The sequence below is a fragment of the Pempheris klunzingeri genome, chromosome 2 (assembly GCF_042242105.1).
Source record: "Pempheris klunzingeri isolate RE-2024b chromosome 2, fPemKlu1.hap1, whole genome shotgun sequence".
Classification (NCBI taxonomy): Eukaryota; Metazoa; Chordata; class Actinopteri; order Acropomatiformes; family Pempheridae; genus Pempheris; species Pempheris klunzingeri.
In genome coordinates this window covers 3,119,998-3,146,324 of record NC_092013.1, presented here as the reverse complement: position 1 = coordinate 3,146,324, position 26,327 = coordinate 3,119,998, and the positions used below count along the sequence as shown (strand labels likewise).

The 26,327-nt window shown below is 43.8% G+C and overlaps 3 protein-coding genes and 1 non-coding gene across 5 annotated transcripts; 2 read left to right on the top strand and 2 right to left on the bottom strand.

Moving 5' to 3' along the window:
• Positions 1–256: 256 nt before the first annotated feature.
• LOC139214710 (ras-related protein rab7) lies at positions 257–3,227 on the top strand. Its single transcript, XM_070845629.1, has 5 exons — positions 257–312; positions 502–628; positions 1,421–1,639; positions 2,713–2,838; positions 2,957–3,227. Exons 1-5 carry the CDS (start codon positions 257–259, stop codon positions 3,041–3,043), a joined length of 615 nt encoding a protein of 204 aa, XP_070701730.1. The 3' UTR covers positions 3,044–3,227.
• hcfc1a (host cell factor C1a) lies at positions 2,905–16,977 on the bottom strand. The gene is made up of 28 exons (XM_070845589.1): positions 16,870–16,977; positions 15,546–15,746; positions 14,828–14,976; positions 13,706–13,866; positions 13,405–13,613; positions 13,143–13,227; positions 12,908–13,014; positions 12,606–12,785; positions 12,281–12,523; positions 11,998–12,146; positions 11,720–11,902; positions 11,409–11,630; positions 10,902–11,006; positions 10,570–10,786; positions 10,157–10,293; positions 9,917–10,064; positions 9,567–9,787; positions 8,498–9,317; positions 8,138–8,286; positions 7,839–7,976; positions 7,542–7,749; positions 6,945–7,220; positions 6,749–6,855; positions 6,522–6,656; positions 6,247–6,432; positions 5,833–6,130; positions 5,676–5,739; positions 2,905–5,557 (listed from the first exon to the last, which is right to left on the bottom strand). The coding sequence occupies exons 2-28, from the start codon at positions 15,739–15,741 to the stop codon at positions 5,518–5,520; spliced, it is 5,133 nt and encodes a 1,710-aa protein (XP_070701690.1). The 5' UTR covers positions 15,742–15,746; positions 16,870–16,977; the 3' UTR covers positions 2,905–5,517.
• LOC139214697 (blue-sensitive opsin-like) lies at positions 15,221–24,858 on the top strand. Of its 2 annotated transcripts, XM_070845618.1 has the most exons (6): positions 15,221–15,238; positions 23,254–23,608; positions 23,685–23,853; positions 23,930–24,095; positions 24,279–24,518; positions 24,757–24,858. In XM_070845618.1, the coding sequence occupies exons 2-6, from the start codon at positions 23,365–23,367 to the stop codon at positions 24,856–24,858; spliced, it is 921 nt and encodes a 306-aa protein (XP_070701719.1). In that variant the 5' UTR covers positions 15,221–15,238; positions 23,254–23,364. The 2 variants fall into 2 exon arrangements, with proteins under 2 accessions (XP_070701719.1, XP_070701712.1); XM_070845611.1 differs by lacking the exon at positions 15,221–15,238 and having other exon boundaries at positions 23,230–23,608.
• Positions 21,960–22,032, bottom strand: trnaf-gaa (transfer RNA phenylalanine (anticodon GAA)). The gene has a single exon. It is a non-coding gene; the product is annotated as a tRNA-Phe (tRNA).
• Positions 24,859–26,327: the final 1,469 nt, after the last annotated feature.

Here is a 26,327-nt window from a genome sequence, read left to right as displayed (position 1 = left end):
GTCAATTAAGTTCGATTTAATCAAACTTCTCATCCTGCGAATCTGCAAAGTATAAAGTAAAGTGTAGTAGTAATAATAATAATAATAATAATAATAATAATAATAATAATAATAATAATAATAATAATAATAATAATAATAATGATAATGATAATAATGATAACATCCTGACTCGAATGTGGCACAAATTTCCAAGAAGCCAAAATTCCGAGCGACACGTGAAGGCGGCAGCAGCTGGACACCTGAACAGGTGAACATGAGCGGAGCAACAAGTCCGGTGACCCTGAAAATAATCCTGATAGGAAAGTCTGGGTAAAATCAACCATCACTTTTTTATCTCTCTATTCTGAAGTCTGTTTTGTTTAAAGTTTCGGTTTTCTGCTCCGTGTTTCACTTTCATTTCCTCTGATTTAAACCTGTTCTGTAGATCCTGTACCTGTTCTATATATATATATATGTGTGTGTGTGTGTGTGTGTGTGTGTGTGTGTGTGTTTACTCAGGGTGGGGAAATCCTCGTTCATGAACAGGTACGTGAATCACCGCTTCACCAACATGTACAGACCCACCATGGGGACAGACTTCCTCTGTAAGACGGTCAACATAGACGGAGACACGGTGATCCTGCAGGTGAGTCCTGATAGATATAGATATATCTATCTATATCTATCTATCTATCTATCTATCTATCTATCTATCTATCTATCTCTCTATCTATCTATCTATCTCTCTCTCTCTCTCTCTCTCTATCTATATATATAGATATATTATAGTAATGATGATGATGATGATAACAATAATAATAATGATGATAATAATAATGATGATGATAATAATAATAATAATGATTATGATAATTATAATAATTATTATAATAATAATAATAATAACAATGATAATAATTGTAATAATAATAATACAGAATGCTTTACAAAACAAAATAAAACCAGACAAGATTGTTAAAATGAGAATAAAACCAAAGGACGTAAGCAAAAACAATTAAAAGAATAAAAAACAAGACAAAAATAGGCAGTAAAAGTACTAATTTAATTTAATTTGGTACAAGCAAAAGTCCTGAATAAAAATTGTACTTAAGCCAAAGTACAAAAGTATGACCATCAAAATATACTTGAAGTAAAAGTACTCACTATGTCTTCTCAATTTAATAGTTTTATATAATATATGATATTTATGATAATAATTCATCATAATTTATTAGTTGATCGTGTTTTGTTTTATTAATCAGATAAATGAGCCAAAAGTACAATATTTCCATCTGAAATCACAAACCATCTTCACACAATATAATAGAAACTGTATGATCTGTTTTTTAGTGTAATAAAAGAAGGATAAAACAACAGAGTGAAATGAAATGTGGATCATAAACACCTCCTCCTCCTCCTCCTCCTCACCCCCCCTCAGATGTGGGACACGGCGGGCACAGAGCGGTTCCAGTCTCTGGGCACCCCCCTCTACAGAGGAGCCCACTGCTGCATGCTGGTGTTCGACGTCACCTCCAGAGCCAGTTTCTCCGCCCTGGACGAGTGGAGGAAGGAGTTCCTGGTCCAGGCCGAGCCCCGGGACCCCTCCGACTTCCCCTTCATCGTACTGGGCAACAAGACGGACCTGAGCAACCGGGAGGTCAGTGAAGAACACGTGGGTGTCAAAGAGAAGGGCGGACGTGGATAAGATAAATCTGATGTTACTTAAATCAGACTGTGAATTATACACTACTCACTAAAAGTTAGGGATATTCAGCTTTCAGGTGAAATTTATGGAAAATGTAAAAAGTGAATGCTACAGCGATATTATATCATGAAAGTAGGGCATTTAAGTAGAAGCATGCAATGGTGATTTTATTCATCTTAAACAGTTTATTTGAAGAAAATCTACCAACAGTGGTAGGTATACCACAACAAAACATGTCAGTGTCTCAATAAATTGGGACGTGGCCAAAGGACGTCCACTCCTCTCCTTTCTGTGACTCTTCCAGTCTCTGTATCACTGTTCCAACCTCCTGATGACACTCTGTGACCCTCTAAGCTCAGTGAACACCTCCGTCTGAGGACTTCCTGTTTGAAGCCTCCAGTGTTGAGGTGCTGCTGATCAACTGTTAGGTGTCGTCTTGGTCTCATGATGTCAGAATGTGAACAGCAGGATGAGGAGGACTGTTTAAATACCAATTCTAACTGAAGCAGGAAATGTATTGGTGGATTCATGGATCAAACCTGTTGTGAATGTTGCTGTTAAGCTTCTTGTTAGAAAACAGCAGCTGGTGCAGAAAGTACTGAGACACTGAACAGTTGGACATGTGCATTCAAAGGTTTAGAGAAGGTCACATTAAGTTCACCTGGAAAGGTTAGAATGCATTTTAGGTTCATCCTGAAATTTCACCTGAAAGCTGAATATCTACTTTTAGTGAGGAGTGTAATTCATGAATACAGTCTGAGCCCTTCTTCTTGTCCCGTTTGACATATTTCTATCATGTTGTATGCGATTATATTTAGATTTTAATTGATTTGTTTTGGGAATAAACTGAATAATAAGAATAAATAAAAAGATATTATTTACTACACCCTGAATCGGAAAATAAACTGATTACTTGTATATAGTCTTTAATTTCTTTTGGCTGTTTTAGTTTCTTGCCGTCGTCGTCCGTCGTGTTTGTGCTTCGTCAAACGTCACGGCCGGTAAATCCTCCTCTTCCCCGGCAGGTGTCCAGCAGACGGGCCCTTCAGTGGTGTGAGGAAACGGGAGCCGAGTACTTCGAGGGAAGCGCCAAAGAGGACGTGGACGTGGAGGAGCCGTTCCTGAGGGCAGCTCGGAGCGGCTTACGGCAGGTGACTCAGCAGCTTTGCATCTTTTGCAGTTGAGAAAAGAGAAGAAAAGACGCAGAAATCTCTCTCTATGTTTAACATGTTTATTTTTTGATGATAAAAGATACATTACTCCCTACAGTACAAAAAACACACATTGGAAAATACAGGACATTTCCAGATAACCTGCAAACAGCCGAGAGAAACTCGCAACACCTGTGAGTGCTGAAGGCAGCGCTCGTCCCAGTGTGGGAGGGAAAGTTCAGAGAGACCTCGGCACTGCTGATGATGACCTATCTAACGAGGGTGCAAAAATAGTGACCCAGCAAAGGTACTGTGGAAGGAAAGGACACAATTGTATACCACATGGAGAGAGGAACAAACTCATTAAATGTTTTTTCTTTTTTTGAGAACCTTCAGCTTATGGTCTAACTTAAGGCATCACTACTAAAATACACTGCTTTTTGCATGCATGTCTAGTTTTGTTCAACAGACACACTGACACGCACAAAAATTATGAATGCATATGAAGAGAAAGTTCATTTCTAGAAAGAAAGAAAAAAAAAACAAAACAAACAAACAAAAAAAAAAAAAAATCAGGAGAAAAAACCACAAAACGGAGACCGAGGCGCCGGCCGGAGAAAAGGCGGCGGGCGGGAACCCTCGGCTCTGATCTTCCTGGCAGTTACCATCACAACTGAATCGGCCCTTACAAAGTAGATATACACTCATGTCCAGTCAGAAACCTCCTCCCTGTACAGGTTTGTATTGTAATGAACTAGCAGTGATTCAGACTCCTACAGTGAATCAGCTTGACAGAAGCAAATTAGGGCAATCAGGGAGACTATATATATTTATATATATATATATTTGTTTCTTTTATAAGTAAAGACACAAAAGGCAATCAAGAGATGACCAACATGTAAAAACTGTTTGTTACAGGTAATTATATAAAAAGGCCAAGATGTTTTTTTGTTGTTTTTTTTTTGTTTGTTTTATTCTTGCTCTATGAACGAACTAATTTACAGGCGAGTACACTCCGGCTATGTAAGCTTTCTTCCCAAGACATCCCCATTCAAAAAGACATACGGGTTTACACGTCACAGTTAGCTTGCACACCATCTGTAGTCTGAAATACAGAGCCGTGGAAGGAAAAAAATTAAAATTTATTAAATGGATTCACATACATCAATAGGATAGGGAAAATATGTCTAATAATATAATTTGCCATTCTAAAAAAAATGAAAGAAGAGGTGAGACACCACATTCATGAGCATAAAAAGTGTAGGACAACTGATTGGGATATGAGGGGGGGGGGGTTTGGGTTTGGGGTGGGGCGATGAAAAGATCTGGTGTTACTTCTCCTCATACCCCGTGATATTCCATGTTTGGCAAACAAAGCAACACAAGCATTGAGTAGTAAACAAAGTAAAAACTCTCCTCTCCCTGGGTCCACTTCAAAGTTCCCTTCAGTCCTATAACCTCTGCGGTTCTACTTGGAACAAATACAAAAGTCTTTCTCTCTTTCACCACCGTCTGTTAACAACAAGAACATACAACCAACTGAATGAAGATTTTTTTGTTTTTTTTTTAAAAATATAGTGGCAACCTCAACACAGCCACCCAATCTGCCCACCAACACAAACTATGGGGATGAACAGTTAAAAAAAGTGATGTTTTTAAAAATGCACACAACATACACATACACACAGGAGGAGGAAGGAAAAAACAGAACAGAACAGAAAAAAAAAAAAAAAAAAAAGCTTAAAAAATACAAAAATAAACTACACAAAAGATCTTCTGCGTCATTGCTTGCTAATTTTTTGGGAAGATTTTGCAAGATTTTTTTTTTTGTGTGTGTGCTGCAAGTCTTAGTCTTAGCAAAGTCTGTCGTTCGTTCTCTACAAATCTCTTCCTTTTGTCGTTCTGTTTTTTTTGTCCACTCTGAAGCGTCGGCCACCAGTCCTCATCTTGGGGTAAAAAGCGCACAGTGATGACATTACCAGGAGACTGGAGTCCAGCACGATGACTATAGACTTGGTTCTCGTTGGAGCAAATTTGTTTTTGAGCAAAAAAAACCAAAAAAAGAAAGGAAAAAAAAAAAAATGATGTCCTCTTTCGTTGAGGACAAGTGCTTTATTTGTTTCCATACCGATTTTTTTTCCTCTCATCTAAACTAATGCCTCCACAGCCTTTTTCAACACTGTACAACATTTCATGTAGTCTCTCTCTACATCCCCCCAGGATTCACAAAACAAAAGACAAAAAAAAAAAAAAAATAGGTAACATTGCGCTCAGGCTGGCTCCCAGTTTGTGAAGGATGTAAATGCTTCTCTATACTGCTCAACTACTGAAACAAGCCAAAAATAGATGTTAAAACGATGGAAGGGGATGTGACTGAAAAAGAAAATGTGCTTCTAAGTTTGTGTTGCTCTAAAAATAGTACGACCAACAGAACGAGGAGGAAGTAGGGTTTTTATCTACAGAAACATCTCTCAGATCGACTTTCATCTCGGCTTCATATGGTTGTTCTGCCTCCATTGCCGTCTTGATCTGAGACTTGAGGGTGGAGGATGAGATTAGGATGAGGATGAAGAGGTGGAGGAGGGGTGAAGGTCAGTCTTCCTGATAAAAGGACAGCGAGTGGAAAAAAGGACAAAAGACTGGGAGGAGGAGGGGGGGGGGGGGTCTCTGGGCGAAACCTCACTGGTCCGTCCTTGCTTTCTTTGGACCAGTAGCCTTACTGCAAGAGCACACACACAAAACCAGAATAAGTAATGCCATGTTTTATTCATTTATTCAGTGTTCCATGTTAATGTGCAGCCCGTGTGCGCTGCGATGGAGATGGACTCTGTACTTACGTATCAGGAGAGGTGCCTGGTCTTTTAGGGGCCGGTTTCGCAGAGGCGGCATCTTTGCCAGATTCTACAAAGCAGACAAACGGTTAAAATATCTCTCTGGATCCACACATGAATTGTTCTCTTGCTCGAGCATCGGTTTGGGAATCTATGTGGTCACCTTGTAGCCATCGAACTTGGGTGGCAGGACCGTAGCCCTTCTCATTGCGGGCGGCGATGCGGAAGATGATGGCGGGCTTGGTGGTGTAGTCGATGTGGGCGTTGGAGAGGCTGGCCGACTGCACCAAGCAGGAGGGGTTGGGCCCACAGTACACGCGCATGAAGGCAAGCTGAGCCGGGGTGGAGGCCTTGGCTTCGGCCGTCTGGCTGCTCTGGATGGCCAGGTACACGGAGTACTCGATGATCTTCCCTGACGTCACCGAGGGTGGCTCCCAGGTCAGGTGGGCGCCGTCTGGGCTCTGCAGACAGAGAGAGAGAGCATCTGGTGTCATCGCCATGTTTTACACACTGGTATGTGAAATCCTCAACTAAATCAGGAGACGACGAGGGGAAAGGGCGTTAATGGTGTGTTTACCTTGCTGATTTTGATGGCGCAAGGTGCCCCTGGGAAGCCTGGTAGGCAGGTCTTGAAAGCAGATATCTCTGAGAAAGCTCCACGACCACAAGCGTTGATTCCAGCAACACGGAACTTGTAAGCTGTTCCAGGCTGCAGCTCCATTTTCTTCATCTGGCTGTAGTCTGGCACATTGCCAGAGTCATCCTACCAAACAAAAACCCCCATTAGACACACACAGTAGAGACCAACACACCACTCATGTAAGCATGAAGAGAGCCTCCTGGGACACTTACATCTCCGTGAGGATCATCTGCTGGCACGTAGAAGTGGGTGACGACCATATTTGTCACCTTAACTATTCCAACGTCAAACCACTGGTTCTCCTTCTTTACCACCGGCTTCACGGGGGTTGGCTGAGGGCTTTGCTTCTGTAAGGAAATAAAACAAAGCAGTCACATTAGCCTTCTCCCTGTGACCCAGCTGGACTGGCCAGATGCTGAGTAACACTACGGTGACTAACCTCTCCCTCGATGCCGTTGGCGACTTCCGCTAGAGCGGCTGCTGCTTGCAGCTTGGCTGGACTTGCCACTGATACGGAGGGTGCAAATGTGCTTGACGGAGCGAGTGCTGTGTGGTGGAACGACACACAAAGGTCAATCTCCCGTGCAAAAATAGATGCAAAGAAACTACCAACACAAAAAGAAAAGAGGTCTTACTCTCTGCGGTGGTGCGTGGCAGCAGCGACGCCACAGCACTGGTGACCGCGGCGGCCATCTCGTTGTGGCCGTTGCTCTCGACAGAGGGGTCGTTGAGGCTGTCGGCGGGGGCGAGGCCCTCGGTGGGCAGGTTCGTGTCCACGGTGGCCTGCTGTGCAGCCGCCTGGGCCTCCTGCAGCTGCTGCTGCTGCTGGACCAGCGCTGCGAGCTCGTGCTGGGTCAACATGATGGGGATACTGGTGGGTTGCTGGCTCTCTCCGGTGGATTCGTTCTCATCTGCAAACAGAAAATATAACAATTCAAACAAACAACTCTGTGAGCAAATGTTTCATTAATGATTTAGATATAATGCGGCAACTTGCTGCCATTGTTGTTACTGTATTTATTGTTGAGTCATTGTTTTTTCTTGTTCCCTTTGAGTTTTAATTACTTATTTGTTTTACATTATAATGACCCCAGGAGTGTAGTTGCTACCTCGGAGGTGGCTAATGTGGATCCAAATAGATTTAAACGTCCATCTCTAACATTGATGTTCAAACTCAAACAAAACCAAGTGAGAAATCTGACTACGTTTGAGACATTTGTGGTTGAACTCACTCATAACGGCCTGCTGAGCTGCTTGGAGGACAGCCTGGATGGCGAGGGCCTGGGCCTCTTCAGTGGCTGCAGCCTGAGCGGCAGCCTCTGCTGCTGCGGTCACAGCCAGCTCCTCGTCCGACAGCCCCGTCACCATGAGCGTGGCGCCCTGACCCCCAGACATGAGCTCCGAGGGCAGATTCAAGGCTGTTGCTGCGGCTGCTTCTCCCTGGAAGCACAAAAACACATGTCACATGTAAACGCTTTAAAAAAATGTAAAGCAAACGCTGGCTGTGAGAGACACGATCCCGTCTTTACCTCTGCTTGTGTCTCCATAGCGGCGGCGGCGCCCTCCTCTGCAGGTGCAGCTTCTGCCGATGGCGTCTCATCAGTTTGCATCGGCTCCTCTGTGGAGCTGGCAGCAGTGCTCACACCCTCTGTGATCGATGAGATCGACTGGAGAGAAGCAAAGATGAAGCACAGATTGGTCACACTGGTGACAAGTTTCTCTTACGTAATGCCATCAGAATCAGACAAGCTGCCTTAAGACAGCAGACACTACCACTCCTCAGCAGTGGTTACGTCATTTCCAGACAGTAAATTAGTGCATCTCTTACAGGGACAGAGGGTCCGGGGGCTGGCGTCGACTGAGTGACAGTAGTGATGGCCCTGCCCTGGGTGGTGGTAACCATGCTAGTTGCTGCAGTTGTGGGGGCCACATCTGTACTGCTGGTACCTTCTGCCCCCTCTTCTGTCTGCTGGGCTGCTGAAAGATACAAAAACACAATTTAAAATTTGACTTCACACCAGTAGTTTCATCCAAATCAGCACTTCTGGGTTGAAACTATTATGCAAGTTATGAGATAACAGACATTAAAATGACCAGACTGATTAAAAGGGGAGGTTTTAGCTCAGACTCAGTTAAATATGTTGTTAATAATAAATGTATCACACAGCTACAGCACGTGTGTTTGTACCTTCGCCCGTTTCCATGCTACAGGTGGCAGTGGTGGCTGTGTTGGTGGTGCCGGTCTCGTGTGTTTCACAGGGCGGGTTGGAGCAAACCCCCTGGACCTGGCCTGTCGCTGTGCTGGTCTGGTCGCCTCCCATGTTGGAGGTGGCTGTGGAGGGGGTGTTGGTGGTCCCCGTCTCGTGCGTTTCACACGGCGGGTTGGAGCAAACCCTCTGAACGGTGCCCGTCTGTCCGGCGTTCATGTTGGATGACGACTGGGTGGCTGTGTTGGTGGTGCCTGTGACGTGGGTTTCACACGGCGGGTTGGAGCACATCTGCTGGACTCCTCCCATGTTGGCCGATGCCGTGGTAGCTGTGTTGGTTGTCCCAGTTTCGTGGGTTTCGCACGGCGGGTTGGAGCACACACGCGGCGCCGACATGTTTGAGGATGCGGTTGTAGCTGTGTTGGTGGTGCCCGTTTCGTGGGTCTCGCAGGGCGGGTTAGAGCAGACCTGTCCTGCTCCGATGGCGGCAGAAGAAGTGGTGGCTGTGTTGGTGGTGCCGGTCTCGTGGGTCTCGCAGGGCGGGTTAGAGCAGACCTGTCCTTTCCCGATGGTGGCAGAGGAGGTGGTGGCTGTGTTGGTGGTTCCCGTCTCGTGGGTCTCGCAGGGCGGGTTAGAGCAGACCAGGGTGACGGTGCCAGAGCCCTCTCCTGCCGCTCCAGCCTCAGTGGAGCTGGGCTGCTCAGAGGTCGGCGAAGCCAGGATGGACACTGGTAGATCCTGCACTGGCTGAGCTTCTACACCACTGGGGGTTGTGATTAGAGTCACCTGGGTGGGCTGGTTCTGGGCAGAGGAGAGTAAAGCAATCTCAGCTATCTTCACGGCATACAAGCACATTTTAACCTTTTATTCTCTTACCCTCATGTTTTCTAGCAGCAGTAGTTACAGAAAAAGGCCGTAACCTACTATCCAACACTTATGTTCTTTTCTTAGGTTGTAATGTAGTAATTCAAAGTGTATAGTACTCACTGCTGCCATGATTTAATGTCCAACAGACTAAAATGATAAGTATAACAGTCTGCAGGGTTTTACCTGCACTGTGATGGTAGAGGAGGGCAGTGTGGAGGCAGAGGTCAGGCTGGTCTGAGCAGCTGACACAGTTATGGCAGACGGGCTGATGACCTGGCTGGACAGGGTAGCAATGGTTCCCAGTGTGGTGATGGGGGTAACCAGAGAGGCGTTGGAGCTGTCCCCCGCGCCCCCTGCCAGGCTAGTGGAGACTGTGCCGGTGACTGTCCCAAGAGTGGTGACACCTGGAGGGAAGAGAAGTGGCATTAAAAACAGGAAAAACAAAAAAAGTACCAGAGTACCATTTGACAAAGTACAAAATCTGTGATAACATACGAATGCCATTTCTCAATAGATACTTGAAAACAACGTACCAGTGGTCCCTTTAACAACCAGGGTGGTGACAGCAGGCTTGACAGCAGACACTGTCACTGGTGTAACAAGTCGAACGCCACCCACCGTGCTCATGGGCACAGTGCGCAAAATAGTCCCTGGTTGCCCAGGAGCACCCTTCAAAACCACCTAAAAGACACATAAGTCAGGATGAGTGTCACAATAAACGGGGCAGCACAACAAAGATGCGATCTGTGGAGAGTAAAACGGAGTCGGATTACCTGTGTCAGTCCCTGTTGGCCGGCTGCAGTGGCAAGTTTGGGCACAGCAGTGATGATTTTACCAGGAGTTCCAGTGGTCATCACCTTTGTGGTAAGGATTGTGATGGGCGTCTTCATGCCCGCACTGCTCGTCACACCTGTAAAGACGAAAGCACGTCAGTTTTCATCCAGTTACCAAGACACACTACACTACTAATACAAAGTCTCAGGGTTTGTATTCATCCAGACTAATTTCCAAAATGTTTAAGCCATTGCAGGAAAAGCAAATTATCGCCACTCATTTGGAAATTCCACACAGAAAATCATTTGAGCAAGATTTTGTTTGGATGAGGTTTTGTTTAAACGTCACTTTTGTTTTGGTAGTGATGATCTCAGCCATAAGTCTAGCTGTGGTGATGTGTAATTGTTTAGACCTGTAGCTCCAGGCTGGGTCATGATGGCCGACATGGGGATGGTCTTAATGATGGTGGTGCCCTGCTTAGTGGTGGTAGGAGAGACGCCGCTGATGTTGAGGATTGTGGGCTTGTTTCCTGTGCCTCCTGCCTGGGAAGTGGTGATGATGGTTGTGGGCTTGCCATCTGCGGAGGTCACCAGCTTCAGGATGGTGCCGGCTGGGAGGGGACCCTTCGTCTGGGGAGAGATGAGACACGTAATGTAAACCATTTGGGAAAAAGGCATCTGATGCCTGTCTCAGGAGGGTTAAACTACCTCCTGTTTTTTTCCTGCACTCATGCAGATAGCTGACCTGTATGATCTGTGTGAGAGGGTTAGTGGAAGCCTGGCCTGTGACAGCTGATGTCTGCACTGGCTTGGTTTGTACAACAGACATCATCTTGCCAAGGTTGGAGATCTGCCAACATAGGAGAGAGACTCAAGTTCATGAGTCACCAGAAAACATCGGACAGCACAATGGGAAGGTGGACCACCACACTGGTGGGTCCATGAATCATTCCAGCCCTAACTGACCGACAGTCATGCAGATCACTAACATCATGCTCCCTGTTTGCTCAGTAGAGTTCTCCACTGGTCACTGTAGGCCAACCTTTAATCCCTCCCCCACTGGTTCAAGCTCAGTGCATTTTGTTTCTGTCTTGTGACAAGACAGAAGACAAAACACACACATATACCAAGTGTGTGACAGCTATTTACAGAACCCGTGATTTACGTCATGCGTGTGAGAGCCCCAAGAGGAAACTCTCAGTGTCAGAATTACATTGTGGTAAAGACTTTCCACACAGTCCTGTTTTCTTACCAGAGTGCCACTGCTGCCCATGGTGAGGGGACTCTTGACCAGGGTGATAGTCTTGGTGACTCCTCCCACCACAGTGGTTACCACCTGGGCCTGCTGGGCCACCGTGACAGCACCAGACTTGTGCACAGTGATGATGGGTCTGGTGGTGGTCGGAGAGGACGCAGTTGCTGTGCCCACCTGGGCTGCAGCAGTTTTCAGCATACGGGTGGCCGGGTTACTGACCTACAAGTACAACATTATTTTAACAACTGAACTGCACCTGACAGAATTCACCAAACGTTTCAGATAACAACGTGTAGCGAGATCTGTACCATCACTGGAGAAGCCATTTTCACTGTGGTTGTTCCAGGGGACACGGCCACTGTTTTGAGAATGGTGGCACCTGCAGGAACATTGAGGACAGTGCCAGCAGAGGAGGGAGGGATCTTCTGTGTTGCTGCAGCTGCTGCTGCTAAAGCTGCCATGCCACTCATCTGAGGGCTACTGCCAATTGGCTGAAAACAGAAAAAGTAAACAATCGTTGAAAAACAGCTGCTAATCTGACATACTTCAAATCTTAAGAGAAAATGTAGCGCAACATTGTCCCTACCGATCCTTGGGTGGTCTGGGCAGGCACTACCATCCGAAGACCTGGAGGAAGAGATGTCATAGTGACAGGGGATTTCCCAGGCTGGCTGGGGCGGACTGTGACAACAGATGTGCCTGTGGCAGCCTGTTGAGCTGCAACCTTCAAAACAGCTGTTAAAAATAAGGGAACCGATGATTAGACTTTTATGTTCAGTGGTTTTGTGGTCACTGAACTTCCTGGTATGGTGAAAACAAAGGACATGGAAGAGGTGGAAAAGAGGAATCATTGTTCAGTGGTGCAATACCTGTCTGTGGTAGGCTCTGGGCTGAGGGTGCTGCAGCAGCCGGCGCAGGGCTCTTTGGAGAGTTCAGAGGCTGCGAGGGGGTTGCACTCATGGCTGGCGAGGCTGCAGCTGGAGTTGCAGGGATGTCATATTTCTGCAGCTGCAACAAGTAGGTGTCGGCAGTTGAGACGGCGCCCCAGCTCACCTCCAGAGAGTTTGTGTTGGCACGGACTAACTGCACCCTTGCAGGAGCGTGTGGCCGTTCTGTGGAGGTGGAGCACAAGACAGTTGACAACTTGGCACTTTTTGACAAGTAGAGCGACTAATTACGCTACTGCACACCTACCTGTTTCCAGGTACCAGAGGTCTTTACAACAGACTTGGTTGTTCCAAGCTTTACGATAACCATCACGGCCACTCCAAACATAGAGTCTGGAATTGATGGCCACAGCGCAGTGGCCAGCACGGGCCCTGGGGATGTTGTCTTCCAGTGTATCCATCAACACTGTCTCCCAGCACATGGAGTCTGCAGACAAAACAAAAAAAAACCAGATGGTACAAAAATAAACATCAGCGTTAAACTCTCCTGATGTTTTACTCAGACTTCTTCTAAGTGGAATTAGGAGTAATAAATAGAGTTAAACAAACCGAGGTTTAGGCAGGCAAGAGTGTTTGTGCACTTCCACTCCTTCTCGTGTGTGGCCACTTTGACATCATCCATTACCAAAGGAACCCATCCTCCAAAAACATACATCCTGCACGTCGAGAAAAATTCAATCACAGTGAGGTGCTGCCACTAAGCACAGTCTGTTCTACTGAGACTTTAAGCATAATTAAAAACATCATTCGTCATGTTACTGCTTAGGCGCAGCAGTTCTCTCACTTGTTTGTGATGGTGGTGGCAGAGTGAAGACTTCTGGGGAGCGGTGCCGTCCCGCTTACTGATGGTTTGTTCCATGTCAGGGTATCTGGAGACAATAAGGAGCATTAAGACGTTGCAAACAGGTAAATTAATGCACCACAGACGAGGCAAATTCACACACGATCATTGTCAAACGTTGTCAAACACTGTCTCCGAGTGGCACCGGTGGAGCATTTAAAATTTTAGTGCTGTGATTGTTCCACTTGCGCTTCAACAAACTCACCAATATCAAGTGTCCACAGGTCTCCAAGACGACAGCCGCTCATCCCTCCATAGATTATCAGGCGAGATTTCCTGCTTGTTTTTTCCGTGTATACCACAGCCGTGTGGCTCTCACGTGGAGGAGGCAGGACCCCATATGTGATCGGAATATCCCATCCAACCACGCTGGAACCAGCACGAAGCTCAAGTGTGTACAGATCATTCAGGTATCTGAGAATGAAGCACACAGATGGCGTGGGTTACACTGATGCCGCTGGTAGAAGAACAATCTCAGGCAGTCGTGCCATAATCACATCCCGTACCTGGGAATGTTGTTTTTTGGGTCCTCGCTGTCGTTGGCTAATCCACCAAACAGGTAGCATTTGTTGCCAACCAGGGAAAAACTGTGGCCAAGACGAGGACAAGGAGGGGGGCCGTTCTTCGGGTTTTTCGCTTTCAGCTTTTTCCATTCCCATCGACTGGCCTGTAACAGAAACCGTGGTCAAAACAACGCATTGGCTTATTGATTGATTAGGTCAAAGCAGAAGCTGTAACAAACATGTCACAAGTTGACCTCATTCCCTAGTCTGATCTTAAATTAATTTATCCAGTTGTTGTTATTTGTCTAATTCAATCTTCTAGACTGTCTGGTTGCACCTACTTTATGTATCATAACCAACAACGGAGCATATTGAGAACTTTAACTTCCTTCCAGTGTAGGTAAGAAGGAAAATGAAGACGTATGCTGGGCTATAGTGCACACAGAGGATTGGTTAAATTAATAACAATGACGACGAGTGCCGATTAGCATCGCAGCCCATCACTAAGTGCATCACCCCGTGCCTGTGGTTTCACTGTAGTTTCTGAAGGCAGCAGCCGAGTAGTTAACCATTTAGTCGCTAGCTGGAACTTGTTCATCCTCTGAATTATGAATACAAAGTTTCTGTAAATCAATTCTGGATCAGTCAGGACAGAATCACAAGAATTGATTATTCTTCTCACAGTTGTACATGTGAGACGGGGACGGAGTAAAGCCGTCGTACTGCACTAAGCAGCTAATTTAATTATCTCAAGAGCTCGGTCAGAACGAACAGACTCAGAGGCGACCCTGCAACTGTGCAGCACACCTCGCGCTCTGCACTCATGATTTCATTTAACTGCGTTCAGAGTCTTACTACCTCCGCATGTAGCTGAACTGATTGGGGCGCACTCAAATTAACATGCAAAGTAGTCAAAAGTATCTTATAATATCAGCAGCCTGCGCGCAAGACATTTGTTTGTGTTAATCCCCATAAATCCTTAGATTAGCTACAATAACTGTAAATATCTGGAAAAGTCAGATTTGGAATTAACCTAGATTATTTAGATAAAATCAAACATGTTTCCACCTTCACAGTGTGTATGTTGTATATAAAAACGCAGGCTACTTTCCGCAGACAGATTACCTGTAGCTCATAGAGATCGTTGCTGTACTTTCCGTACTCCACCATCCCACCGAACACCAGCAATCTGGTGCCATCGCAGACAAAACCATAGGCGGCACAGCCAGGGGGGATATCACCACGGACCGCTGGGATAAACCACTGGTTTGTTGCTGGAAATAAAAAAAAAAAGAAGACAGCGAATTAACTGATTGATGCTCACTAATACCAAACCATGCACGTTAGAAAAAGGAAGTTTGCGTTATGACATAAACAAGGCTGAGAATTACAAACTAACACAACCTCCAAAACAACTCTTATCAATATCACAGCGTAAAGTAATCTTTGCATGTGATGATAGGGGCGCACACAGACCACATCTGCTGAATTTGTCTGTCCTTATTGGTTTATGTGCAGGGAATTAGGCCAGAGGATGTGCTTAAACCAACCAGCATCATCCATTTTATTTTAGCCCGCCTTTTTTAACGTCCACTGACGCGTTTCCTCCAGCAGAGGGGGCCAAACGTGACCAGACCCGGCTCAGCTCGGCCTGCTGCGGCCTGCACCTACTTAGTTCTGCACCTCACGAATCAAATCTTTAGAAATAAAAAGTTAAAAAACAAAGGGCAGCTTTTTTTGGACTCGTGGGCTGCAGGTTGGTTTGTGCAAAGTGCAAAAAAAAAAGAAAAGAAAAGAAAAAACAAAGAAACCGGTGAAGTTACACATGCAAAGTTGCTCTCACCGGTGTTGTATACATGCAATTCATCCACAATTCCTTCGTTTCCACCGCCGAAGACGACCATCAGCTCCTTTATGGCCACAGCTCTGTGTCCATGTCTGGGCCGGGGGACAGGACCGGACCATCCGAGGACCCGCTTCCACCGCGGCTGCAGAACCGCCGCCGTGGTCCCAGACACCGCGGAGCCAGGGGCAGACATAACTGCTGTCAGGGGGAATAACAATAATAATAATAATAATAATAATAAAAAGAGCATGTGTCTCAACAGCTGAAGCAATCGTGATGTTTCTACCCACCCTCCTCTCTCCCCGTTAAACACAGCAGAAGCTCAACAGCAGCATCTGTAGCCAACTTCTAAAACTGTGCGGCCACAGAAGCCGGAGAGCTTAAAAGTTAGCAGCTAGCTTTGGTTCGTGAACTCATTCAGTCAAAACCACATCGGCGTTGGAGCTTTCGAGCAACAACTGGCCCCACAAGTACTCTTCCCCAACACTTAAGTTGTGTCTAACCATTGAATTCAATCCATGGAAGCAGCCATCTTGTAACCAAACAAACCCCCGCTAACGCAGCTGCCAGTCTGAAAAATGGCGGAAGCGAATGAAAAAGAAAAATACATGATAGCTTAGCCGACAACGCCGGCAGAGAGAAAACGCCGAAATGAAATCAAATTCAATAAATGAATAGCGGTCCAGCGAAGCAGAGCAATGCGTAGCTGCGACACAGTGCACATCCACAGTTAAAACATTCAGCAAGAGTCGGCTATTTTCATGCTTCTCTGGGAGTCGCCATATTGTAGCTAGCAAGCTTAGCTTCCACTGCAACCGCTTTATCGTTTTTAATCACGTTAGAAATACACCTGAAGCCCCCTTTAACAGCCACAGCAGCGTGATACCAACGTGCCCCAACTCCCAACGAATGATTTTGTGAAATATAGTTAAAATTCACGCGTAATCGTGGTGCTCAAATGGATTCAAACGTTAGCTGTACTCCGTTAGCAATAGCGGCTAGCTGCTAACGGCTAACAGCGTTAGCATCTGTCAAAGCGTCGCCGGTTTTTTCAATTAAATGCAATGTAATTTCGTGTTATCTTGACATGCATGTTGTACCTGAGACAAACGTGGTTGCAACACCGCTCCTAACGCGCAGCTAAACTGAGTGAAACCGCACAAACGGAGTGTTATTGTGTTTCATGCCGTCTCTGGAAGCAGCCATCTTTTCGCTACTCGGCCTCCTTCTACAGCTCCCACAAGAAAAATGGCCGGACGGTCTGCCACAACAAAACATAACAAACCGAAAAAAGGCGCTCGAATTTCAAAACCTTACTTACATATTTCGATGCAGTAATCGCAAAAACACGGGTAAGAGGTCTTATCGTGCGGCAATAATCCAAATTCATTCGATTTGTGAAGAAGTATTTCCTCTCATGCCTGCCTGGAAGCTGCCATCTTCTTGACAACCAGACGCGGAGGAAAATGGAAGAGAGTCGGCGTCACCCAAAGTAAACATGGCGGCGGGGACCCGCTCGCTAACCGTTTCACACAGAGACACACACACAGTTTGGGATATTTGGCTGCTGAGGACAGGAGAAGGGCGGTGTGTGCAGCGAGGTGCTTCAGCGGACACTTGGAATATAAAATGGGGAATATTAAGTGGACATATCACGAGTTACAGCAAATTACAGCAAGTTGTGTTATAGCACTGGGCTTATTGTCCCTTAGTAAAGATGGCGTCGTCCGGGTCTGGACCGCTTTTATTTTAATACAGCGGGCGATGCGGATTTTATTCCGCCTTGAACCTACTTAGATGCGTCCACACATGCACAATAATAGTGCACAAGCGCGATTTTTTTGTACAGATTTAGCGCTCACACATATTAAAAAGTTGCCACGCCCACACCCCCTCCGCCAGTGCGCCACCCACTGGACGAACCGGTGCAGTGCAGCAGGGTGCGTGTGCGTCTGCGTCTGCTGCACTGCACACACGAGACAAAGCTGGGAGCGTGCATGCATGCAGTGGTGATGTTTGGGGAGGTTATTGATCCCCCTGAATCTTGTTTGGTTTGTGGAAATAGATTTATTTATTTATTTTTTTTAAATATCTTTATTTATTTAGTGAAATGAGACAAAAGCCAAGAGTCAAGATTCCTTTATTGTCATTGCCTTTTAGAGATGAGATGAGATGGACATGTTACAGCAGCAAATAGGAAAAATAAGCAATAGTAGAAAGATATATATTGTAATGATAATAAATATTTACACTATGTAAACACGCACGATGTGCAGCATATTGATAAGGTTGTTGAGTAAGGTGAAATGAAAAATAAATAAATAATTATTGCACGTGAAAAATTAGTTGCACAGACATAAATGTACAGTATGGATGAGGTGTTTTGAGTGAAAAACAGTGCAAATTAGCTACCATGTAATGATTATGGACTATTTCTCTCTGTGTTGTTGCTGTTAAAGATATATTTTACCACTGTATATATTATATTATATTATGCTATTTAATTTTTCTAATTCTATTATATTCTGCTATTTAATTTTTCTAATTCTATTATATTCTGCTATTTAATTTTTCTAATTCTTAACTGTGTGCTTTTATTTTTTTTTGTCTGTCCCTTTGAGCTGCTGTAACAGCAAAGTTTCCCCACTGAGGGATCAATAAATAAATATCTTATCTTATCTTATTATTTAATACATTATATACTTACACACATGCAGCTCACTCACAAGTGTGCATACAAAAATAGAATATGTTGTAAAATGTGTGTATAAAAACTGCCATGATAACAGTTGCTGCACCCAAACAGTGTCTATTGCACAGATTGAAATAAATAAAAGTTAATGCTTATTGTTGAAAATACGTACAGGTTAGAATATGTATATATAGAATATGTAATATACCAGGTGTGTGACTTTCAGGCAAACAGTGCATGTGCAGGGTGATCACAGTCCGTCATGATGGTGGGTAATAAATGAGAAATAAATAAGGCGATAAAAGGAAAAGCAAACCAAAAAAAAGCCCCAACAAAAGCTGTGTTTCAGTGATGGGACGTCCTGGGTTCAGCCACTTTACGATCAAACTGAAATATCAGTCTGTTTCACAAAATATTATATATCTATATATATATATACTCCAGTTTCTTTTAAAACTGGAAGTACCTGCTGCTTTGCCTCCAGTGATTTTAGAGGATCTAACATCCACATAACTAAGAATGAGTTCAAATCACTTGATGCTGCACAAAACACACATTTCTTCTTCTTTTTTTAATTTTATTGTTCTCATTACTGTTGTTGTTTTATTTTTTATCTTTATTTAGTGGTTACTCTTAACCTGCAGTGGAATTTACCTTGAGCATCGTTGAGAAAGGAAAAAAATAAAGTATATCATTGGCTTTGATTTTTAACTATTTCTAACTCTAATATTATCCTGGTTATACACTGTGGATTTTATTTCCTAGTAGCTGAACCAAAGAGACACTATTGATACAAAAAACATATCAGAATATTATCATTCATTAGCTCAATCAGAAATGTAAAAATGTATATATATATATATAATTCTAGCCAATCAAATGAACATACAGCACAAATACTTCTGTCCTGTTTTGTAATACACTGTTTGTCCATTAGATGACACACTTGCAACGGTTAGTTTTCCATCCATCTCATGTTCTATACCATTTATCCGTCAGGGGTCGCGGGGGGAGCTGGAGCCAATCCCAGGGCCACATACAGACAGACAGACAGACAACCACTCACTCTCACACTCACACCTACAGGCAATCTAGAGTTGCTTTGGATTGTGGGAGGAAGCCGGAGAACATGCAAACTCCACACAGAAAGACCCCGAGTTCAAACCGGGATTTGAACCCCGGACCTTCTTGCTGTGAGGCAACAGTGCTAACCACAGCACCACCACGCTGCCCGGTTAGTTTTCCTTTTATGTTTAATCTGCAGATTACAATGAAACCATGATTAGATTAGATTAGATTAGATGGACTTTATTGATCCGCCATAGGGGGAAAATTACATATTACAGCAGCAACAGAGACAGGGCAAGATAATAATACATTTTATTTTTAGGGCGCCATAAGACAAGCAGTAAGGAGGAAGAGGAAGAGTTTGGCTCCCATCATTTGCATGTTTTATTAATGATTGTGTTATATTTCCATCTGCAAGTCACAGAGTAAACGTACTGAAGTTTATTGAAAATGTTCTGGTTACAGGAAATAAACCATCCACACCAAAGTCACACTCAACCATCAAAAATGTGAGTAGATCAGATTTCCAGAGGGTTATTTCTATGTAAAGGACTTTTAAAAATTTAAATAGATAAAGATCTCTTCTTGTCGTTGTTGATATGTTTACGCCCACCCCATGCAGACTCCTCCTCCTTCCTCCCATCAGATGTCAGACTTTACCACCAGCTCTGCTCCCAGCGGACCAAACTGCACCTAAACTGATCATAACGGCACTTTAATGCTCACAAACTGTGCAACATTCATCTTTTTACCTCACTTCACAATACGTTCTAATATCCCTTCTTTTTTTTATTCCCCCTTTGTTTATTATAATGTTTCTATTATATTACATATCTCCTCCTGTCTGCTGGGACATTGTAAATTAAGGGAACATCTTATCTTATCTTTATTTATTCTTTATTATTTCACCGGCAGAATTAAGCTTCAGCATAAACAACAGAAAAAGGAACAAGGAACAAACTATAGAAGCTCAGTCATTAGATTTTTCTCTCACTTACATAAAATGATGAACCTCCTTGTTGTTCAGGCTTTAAGTTAGTTTCTGTGTTTTCTCTTCAGCCTCGGTCGGTATTAAATTAACCATCACTAAATATTAAATATCCTCTTAGAGGCTGGACTGATCTATACGTCTATACTGCTCTTTCACTTAAGGCGGCCATTTTTATTTAGTGCAGACAGACTGAGCTCCCTCTCACGGCAAAGAGGTCGAGATTCACTGGGTCTCCTGTTAGACTGAACAAGATCCACTAAGCCAGGACTTTAAATCTAGATGGATGTTTTATGATTTATTGATTGTCTATTTAGTTTGACCTATTTTTCCTATAGTCCAGTATCTGTACTTAAGTTTCTTTATCTTGTTTCCGTTCATAACGACCACTAATGTCTGAATTAGCACTGTTGTTGCAATGTTTTGGTATCAAAGTATTGGTAAAATCTATAAATAAAGTTTAAGAAGACATCACTGGAATGTGACACAGTCAAAATGAGGCCTTTCCACAAAAAGCAGCTGAGAACCGTAACTTATCCCTCTTTGTTAACTGATACCATTCGTTTCGGGGTATAGTTTTGCTCTAAGGGTTTTTTTTAATTTAAGGATTTTAATCAGGAAAAGCAGAAAAAAAAAAGCCAAACTAGTTTAGAGGAACCGTGTCAGTGTGCCTCTCGTGTGCGCTGAGGGAGAGGGATTTACTCTGGAAACAGATTGGAGAATAATTAGACGCGTCATTAAGACAGTGATTGGATAAATGGATGAAAAATTCCCAGAAACGCTGCACAAGTTGAAGCTGTATATAAAAAACTTAAACATATTTACATCTACTGTTAATGCCACAGATTGATTGGATGCTTTTTTCTTTTTAGCTTTTTAAAAGAATTGGTGGTTTAAGTCACCAGTCATTTGCTTTAATTTGCAGTAACAAGTTCACCTGTCTGCTAATGCCGGAGCGACTAGGATTTGAATCGAGGACGTGCATGTGTTAAACAGGAGCTCAGACAAACACCGTGACCTTGCACGGCGCTCTGAGCTGCCGGTAATGGTTTACACACGGTAAGAGCCTTAGGAAGCGGCCGGAGAACTGAACTTTGAAAGCCTAAAGAGATCATGATGTAAAAAGTCCCTCAAGTGACATGGATCAAGGATTATGGCAGCAGGAGGTGGAGGTTTTTGAGCAGGCCTATGAACACCACAGCAGATCAGTGTGTCAGCCTCCTCTAAAGAACATTTTCTTGTGCACGGTTGTGCCAAAAAAAAAAGGGTGTTTGTCACGAAAGAAAGCAAACAAGACGACCGAGGATGTAAAATCAGAATTTAACTATAACTGATACTGTTTAGGTGCAATAACTCTATAGAAAGCTATTCTACAGACAAGATAAGATATTCCTTTATTAGTCCCACGGAGGGGAAATTTACAAAATATATATATTATATATATGAATATCAATAATCTGAGATTTTTATAGTCACAGTAAGAGCTTTCCTAAAAAGCCTTTAATTGTGATAACCTGTAATTTCTCAACATTTTGTTCCCCACCAGCATTAGATTATATTTATTTGGCTGTTTAGTTTGGGATGATAGTTTTATTTTGCTTTCATGGTGTCAGTGATGATTTATTCTTCCTCTATATAACAAATATATATGAGGATCTCATCCTGCCGAAACCCGGGATCGAACCAGGGACCTTTAGATCTTCAGTCTAACGCTCTCCCAACTGAGCTATTTCGGCCTGAATGCAGCACAGTGACCTTTTGTGACCCGACTCGCTGGTCAGCACTTGTGCCTCCATGACATCCTACGAAAACACCAGCAGCAGTAATGATGGTGAAGAGCACTGATAAGACACTTGTTGTTTTCCACCATGAGGTTCTGCTCACAATCTCTTATCAACACACACACACACACACACACACACACACACACACACATGATGATGCTTCAAATTACATGAATATAAAAAAGTTAAATGAAATAACCATCAATAATACCAAGTACAATACACACACTGAAACAAATCGATCAACCTAATTGTGATTTACAGGTCTATTTCTCAGCTCTGTTACTGCATAACAACTGTCTCCTTGTTGCATTACCTGTCAGGTTCAGATATTTGGCACACATTGGCCTTCAGGCAATGATGCCAATGATCCTTTACAGGAAGCGCAGACTGCTCAGAGAGTCTTCCTCGTTTCAACCTGTGAACCTGAAGTTCAAAGCTGACCTCAAAGACGTGAATGCCCTACAATCATTCTGTTTCTGATGTGGAAAAAAAAAAAAAAAAGTTGGAAATGCTCTGCTTTGTGCCGAGACCAGCGCTCAACACGGGGTAATCTTGTCTTGATCCTGATACGATAACGAAGGCAGAGATCATCCACGCTAATACTAACAGAAAGCAAGTTACCCAAGGACAGATTGAACCCGATTAGCAGTCGTAATAGCGCTGATGACTGGATTATCTGATTCCAAAAGGATGCCCTTCCATGCAGATTGGATCCAACTGAAGCAGCTTGGGCCCTGAAAGACTCAACCCAACTAAAATGTTTAGATATGAGTAGACACGTGTTTATTTATCCAGAATTTGTGTGTGTGTATCATTGCTTTTAATGTAAAACAGCGTCTGAGTGATGATATAAGAGCAGGATATGACCAGGATAATGATGTCCGGAAGTCTTGTGTTGTCCTCTGGCCTGGTTTTCACTCCACTGTGCTGCATGTTTACAGACATCCTGCGGTATTCGAATCCTCTTGATGAAAGTTTGATTCACTCAAGCAATTACTTATTCAATCATTCAGTTAATTAGATGTTATGTCAGAAAGCCTTATAAATGTACTCCCGGGCCTCTGTGGTGGACTGTTGAAGACAAGTGCACCCGCAGGAGTGACTGACTGTCACATGAGAAGCAAATTTTGATACTTCTTGGGCAACATGAAGCACGCTCGTGTCGCAGAGCTGCCAGAGGATTTCTGGATCCCCATCCCTCTGGAAACAGACAACATCACGGCTCTCAGCCCCTTCCTGATCCCCCAGGACCACCTAGCGAGCTCAGGCACCTACTATGCAATGGCCATGTACATGTTTTTTATTTTTACTATAGGCAGTACCATCAATTTACTTACAATTGTATGCACTATGCAATACAAGAAGCTCCGGTCCCACCTCAACTACATCCTGGTCAACTTGGCCGTCGCAAACCTTCTTGTGTCCTGCGTGGGCTCCTTCACTGCCTGCTGCTCCTTTGCATCCAGATATTTCATCTTTGGACCGCTGGCATGCAAGATTGAGGGTTTTATGGCAACGCTTGGCGGTAAGACAAACACAGATACTTAAAATTATGATACTTAAGGTTTAAATGTTTATAATTCGACTCTTTATCTTTCCAGGAATGGTCAGCCTGTGGTCTCTCGCTGTGATAGCCTTTGAAAGATGGCTGGTCATCTGCAAGCCACTCGGTAACTTTGTTTTCAAGCCCGACCACGCTATAGCTTGCTGTGTATTCACCTGGGTGTTCGCCCTGATCGCCTCGGTCCCTCCTCTTGTCGGATGGAGCAGGTAAGCAGCAGAGAGAAGCCTACACACATACATCTTATCTGGCATGGCTTACACTGCTCTTGTGTTATCTGTGCAGGTATATCCCAGAAGGTCTGCAGTGCTCCTGTGGTCCAGACTGGTACACCACAAACAACAAATACAACAATGAATCCTACGTGATGTTCCTCTTCTGCTTCTGCTTCGCCGTCCCCTTCGCCACCATCGTCTTCTGCTACGCTCAGCTCCTCATTGTGCTGAAAATGGTGAGACAAAGTTAGGAAAACAAACACAGAATAAGAATTAGGGGTTGTTCTGTTCTGTTATCTTGTCTTGTCTTGTCATAATTAAAGTGTGATAAATAGGGATGTTCCATTTGACTAATTTCCCAGTCAATTAAACGGAAATTTGAATTCATAACAAATCTTTGACCTAAATCGCCTCAACAGGCAGCGAAGGCCCAAGCTGAGTCCGCCTCCACCCAGAAGGCGGAGAGGGAGGTGACCAGGATGGTGGTGGTCATGGTGATGGGCTTCCTGGTGTGCTGGCTGCCTTACACCTCCTTCGCTCTTTGGGTGGTGAATAACCGCGGGCAGCCGTTCGACCTTAGATTTGCCTCCATACCATCCGTCTTTTCCAAGTCGTCCACCGTCTACAACCCACTCATCTATGTTCTGCTCAATAAACAGGTCTGTTGGCGTCCTGTCATGTTAAGTTCATGTTGCACTCAAGAAGCACAGTTTATGCAAGTTCCTATTATGAGGTGTGTGATTTATAATCCATAAACCACACAAATGTAACTGAAACTGTCTTCTTAAAGCATCACACGTGAATACGATAAAAAGCAGCAGGTGATTTATCTCTTTAACAAAAACAACAGTATTTTAAGGCTTATTTCTAACTATTTTCCCCCCTGATGTCTTCCAGTTCCGTTCATGCATGATGAAGATGCTGGGGATGGGAGGAGGCGAGGACGAAGACTCCTCACAGTCGTCGGTGACTGAAGTCTCCAAAGTCGGGCCGGCTTAGACCGAACACACAGGCTGCTGACTGCTCTGCCACTGATGACTGTGAATTGTAAATAACAATAATAAATATATGCATGTTTTGTCATATGAAAAATATATATCCAAATGCTGCAACTCAGTAATAAAGAAATCCTAAATAATCTGCAAAGTGAAAAAGTAAAAAAATATACAAACACGTTTATGGTGTCTGTATGTTGTTGATATTTGAAAGCAGCACATTCACTGGTTTAAACTGTGCACAGCTTCCCAACTGCAACATACAAGAGGCTGTTGCACAAGCTGTTAAATGATTCGAGCTGAATCTGTGAAGTGAGTGAGTATCTGTTTATGCCAACACAAACGTTTTCACACCTCTGCCGCGACGGCAGCTGTGGCCGCAGGCATTATGCTTCCACGTTGTCCGAGTTCTTGTAGATATCTCTAGACCGCCTTGCAGGAATCTCCTCGAAACTGGCACAAACGTCCGCTTGGATTAAAGGATGAACTGATGTGATTTTGGTGGTCAGAGGTCAAAAGTTACTGTCACCAAACATAAACATTTTTTAGCCATAACTCAAGAATTCATACGCTAATTATGACAACATTTCACACAAATGTCTAAAAGGATAAAATTATGAAGAGATGACATTTTATATCCAAAAGGTGAAACGTCAACTGCACCTGCACCACCGTAATGTTCTGCAAGAACATTTTTTTTGGGTTCTTCAGGAGTAGAAGGGAAACTGTGACCATGTTTCACATTAAGCAGAAAGCCTTGAGCCTTTCCGAGGATTCTGTTGCTGCTCATGTGGGGATTCTTGAATCCATCATTTTGAATTCCTGAATCGTTTGGTCTCTCTCTTATTTAAAGAGTTTGGTCTTAACCTGCTCTTTACGGAAAAGTGTCCTGAGATAACACTTGTTATAAATTGGCGCTATATAAATAAATTGATTGATTCATTGACATTAGGTCGGATAGTGAATCTGTGACACTAATCTTGGTTCAGGACAGAAACGGATGTAAACTGACACTCGACTGGTTTTCGGAGGCGGTAATTCTAGTTGTTTGTTAATTTCATATTCATCCTCAAACTTTAACGTGACACAACGATCTATATTGTGCTTCTCTGCTTTGGGTTGTTGGACTGACGGAGTTACTGCGCAGCGAGCACCTTCCACATGCACCCTCCAACCTCAGGCAAGGAGGCAAAATGCCAAAAAGGTAACACAGAGCTTGAGTTAAACCCATAGAGTGGATTACAAAAGGCTACAGCTCATGAGATTATGAGACTTAACGTTATTGGAAACCAGATTAGCGGGCAAAGACCTGCTGCGCTCTTCCTTAAAACAGTGGGATTAACCTGTTTAACCAGGCTTTGATGTTAAAAACAAGGTGCACCGTGTAAACATTTATACTTAAACATACATGTTTGTGTGTGTGCGTTCCACGATTCAGATCCTGAGACTGAGGCCCATATCTTCATGTGTGCA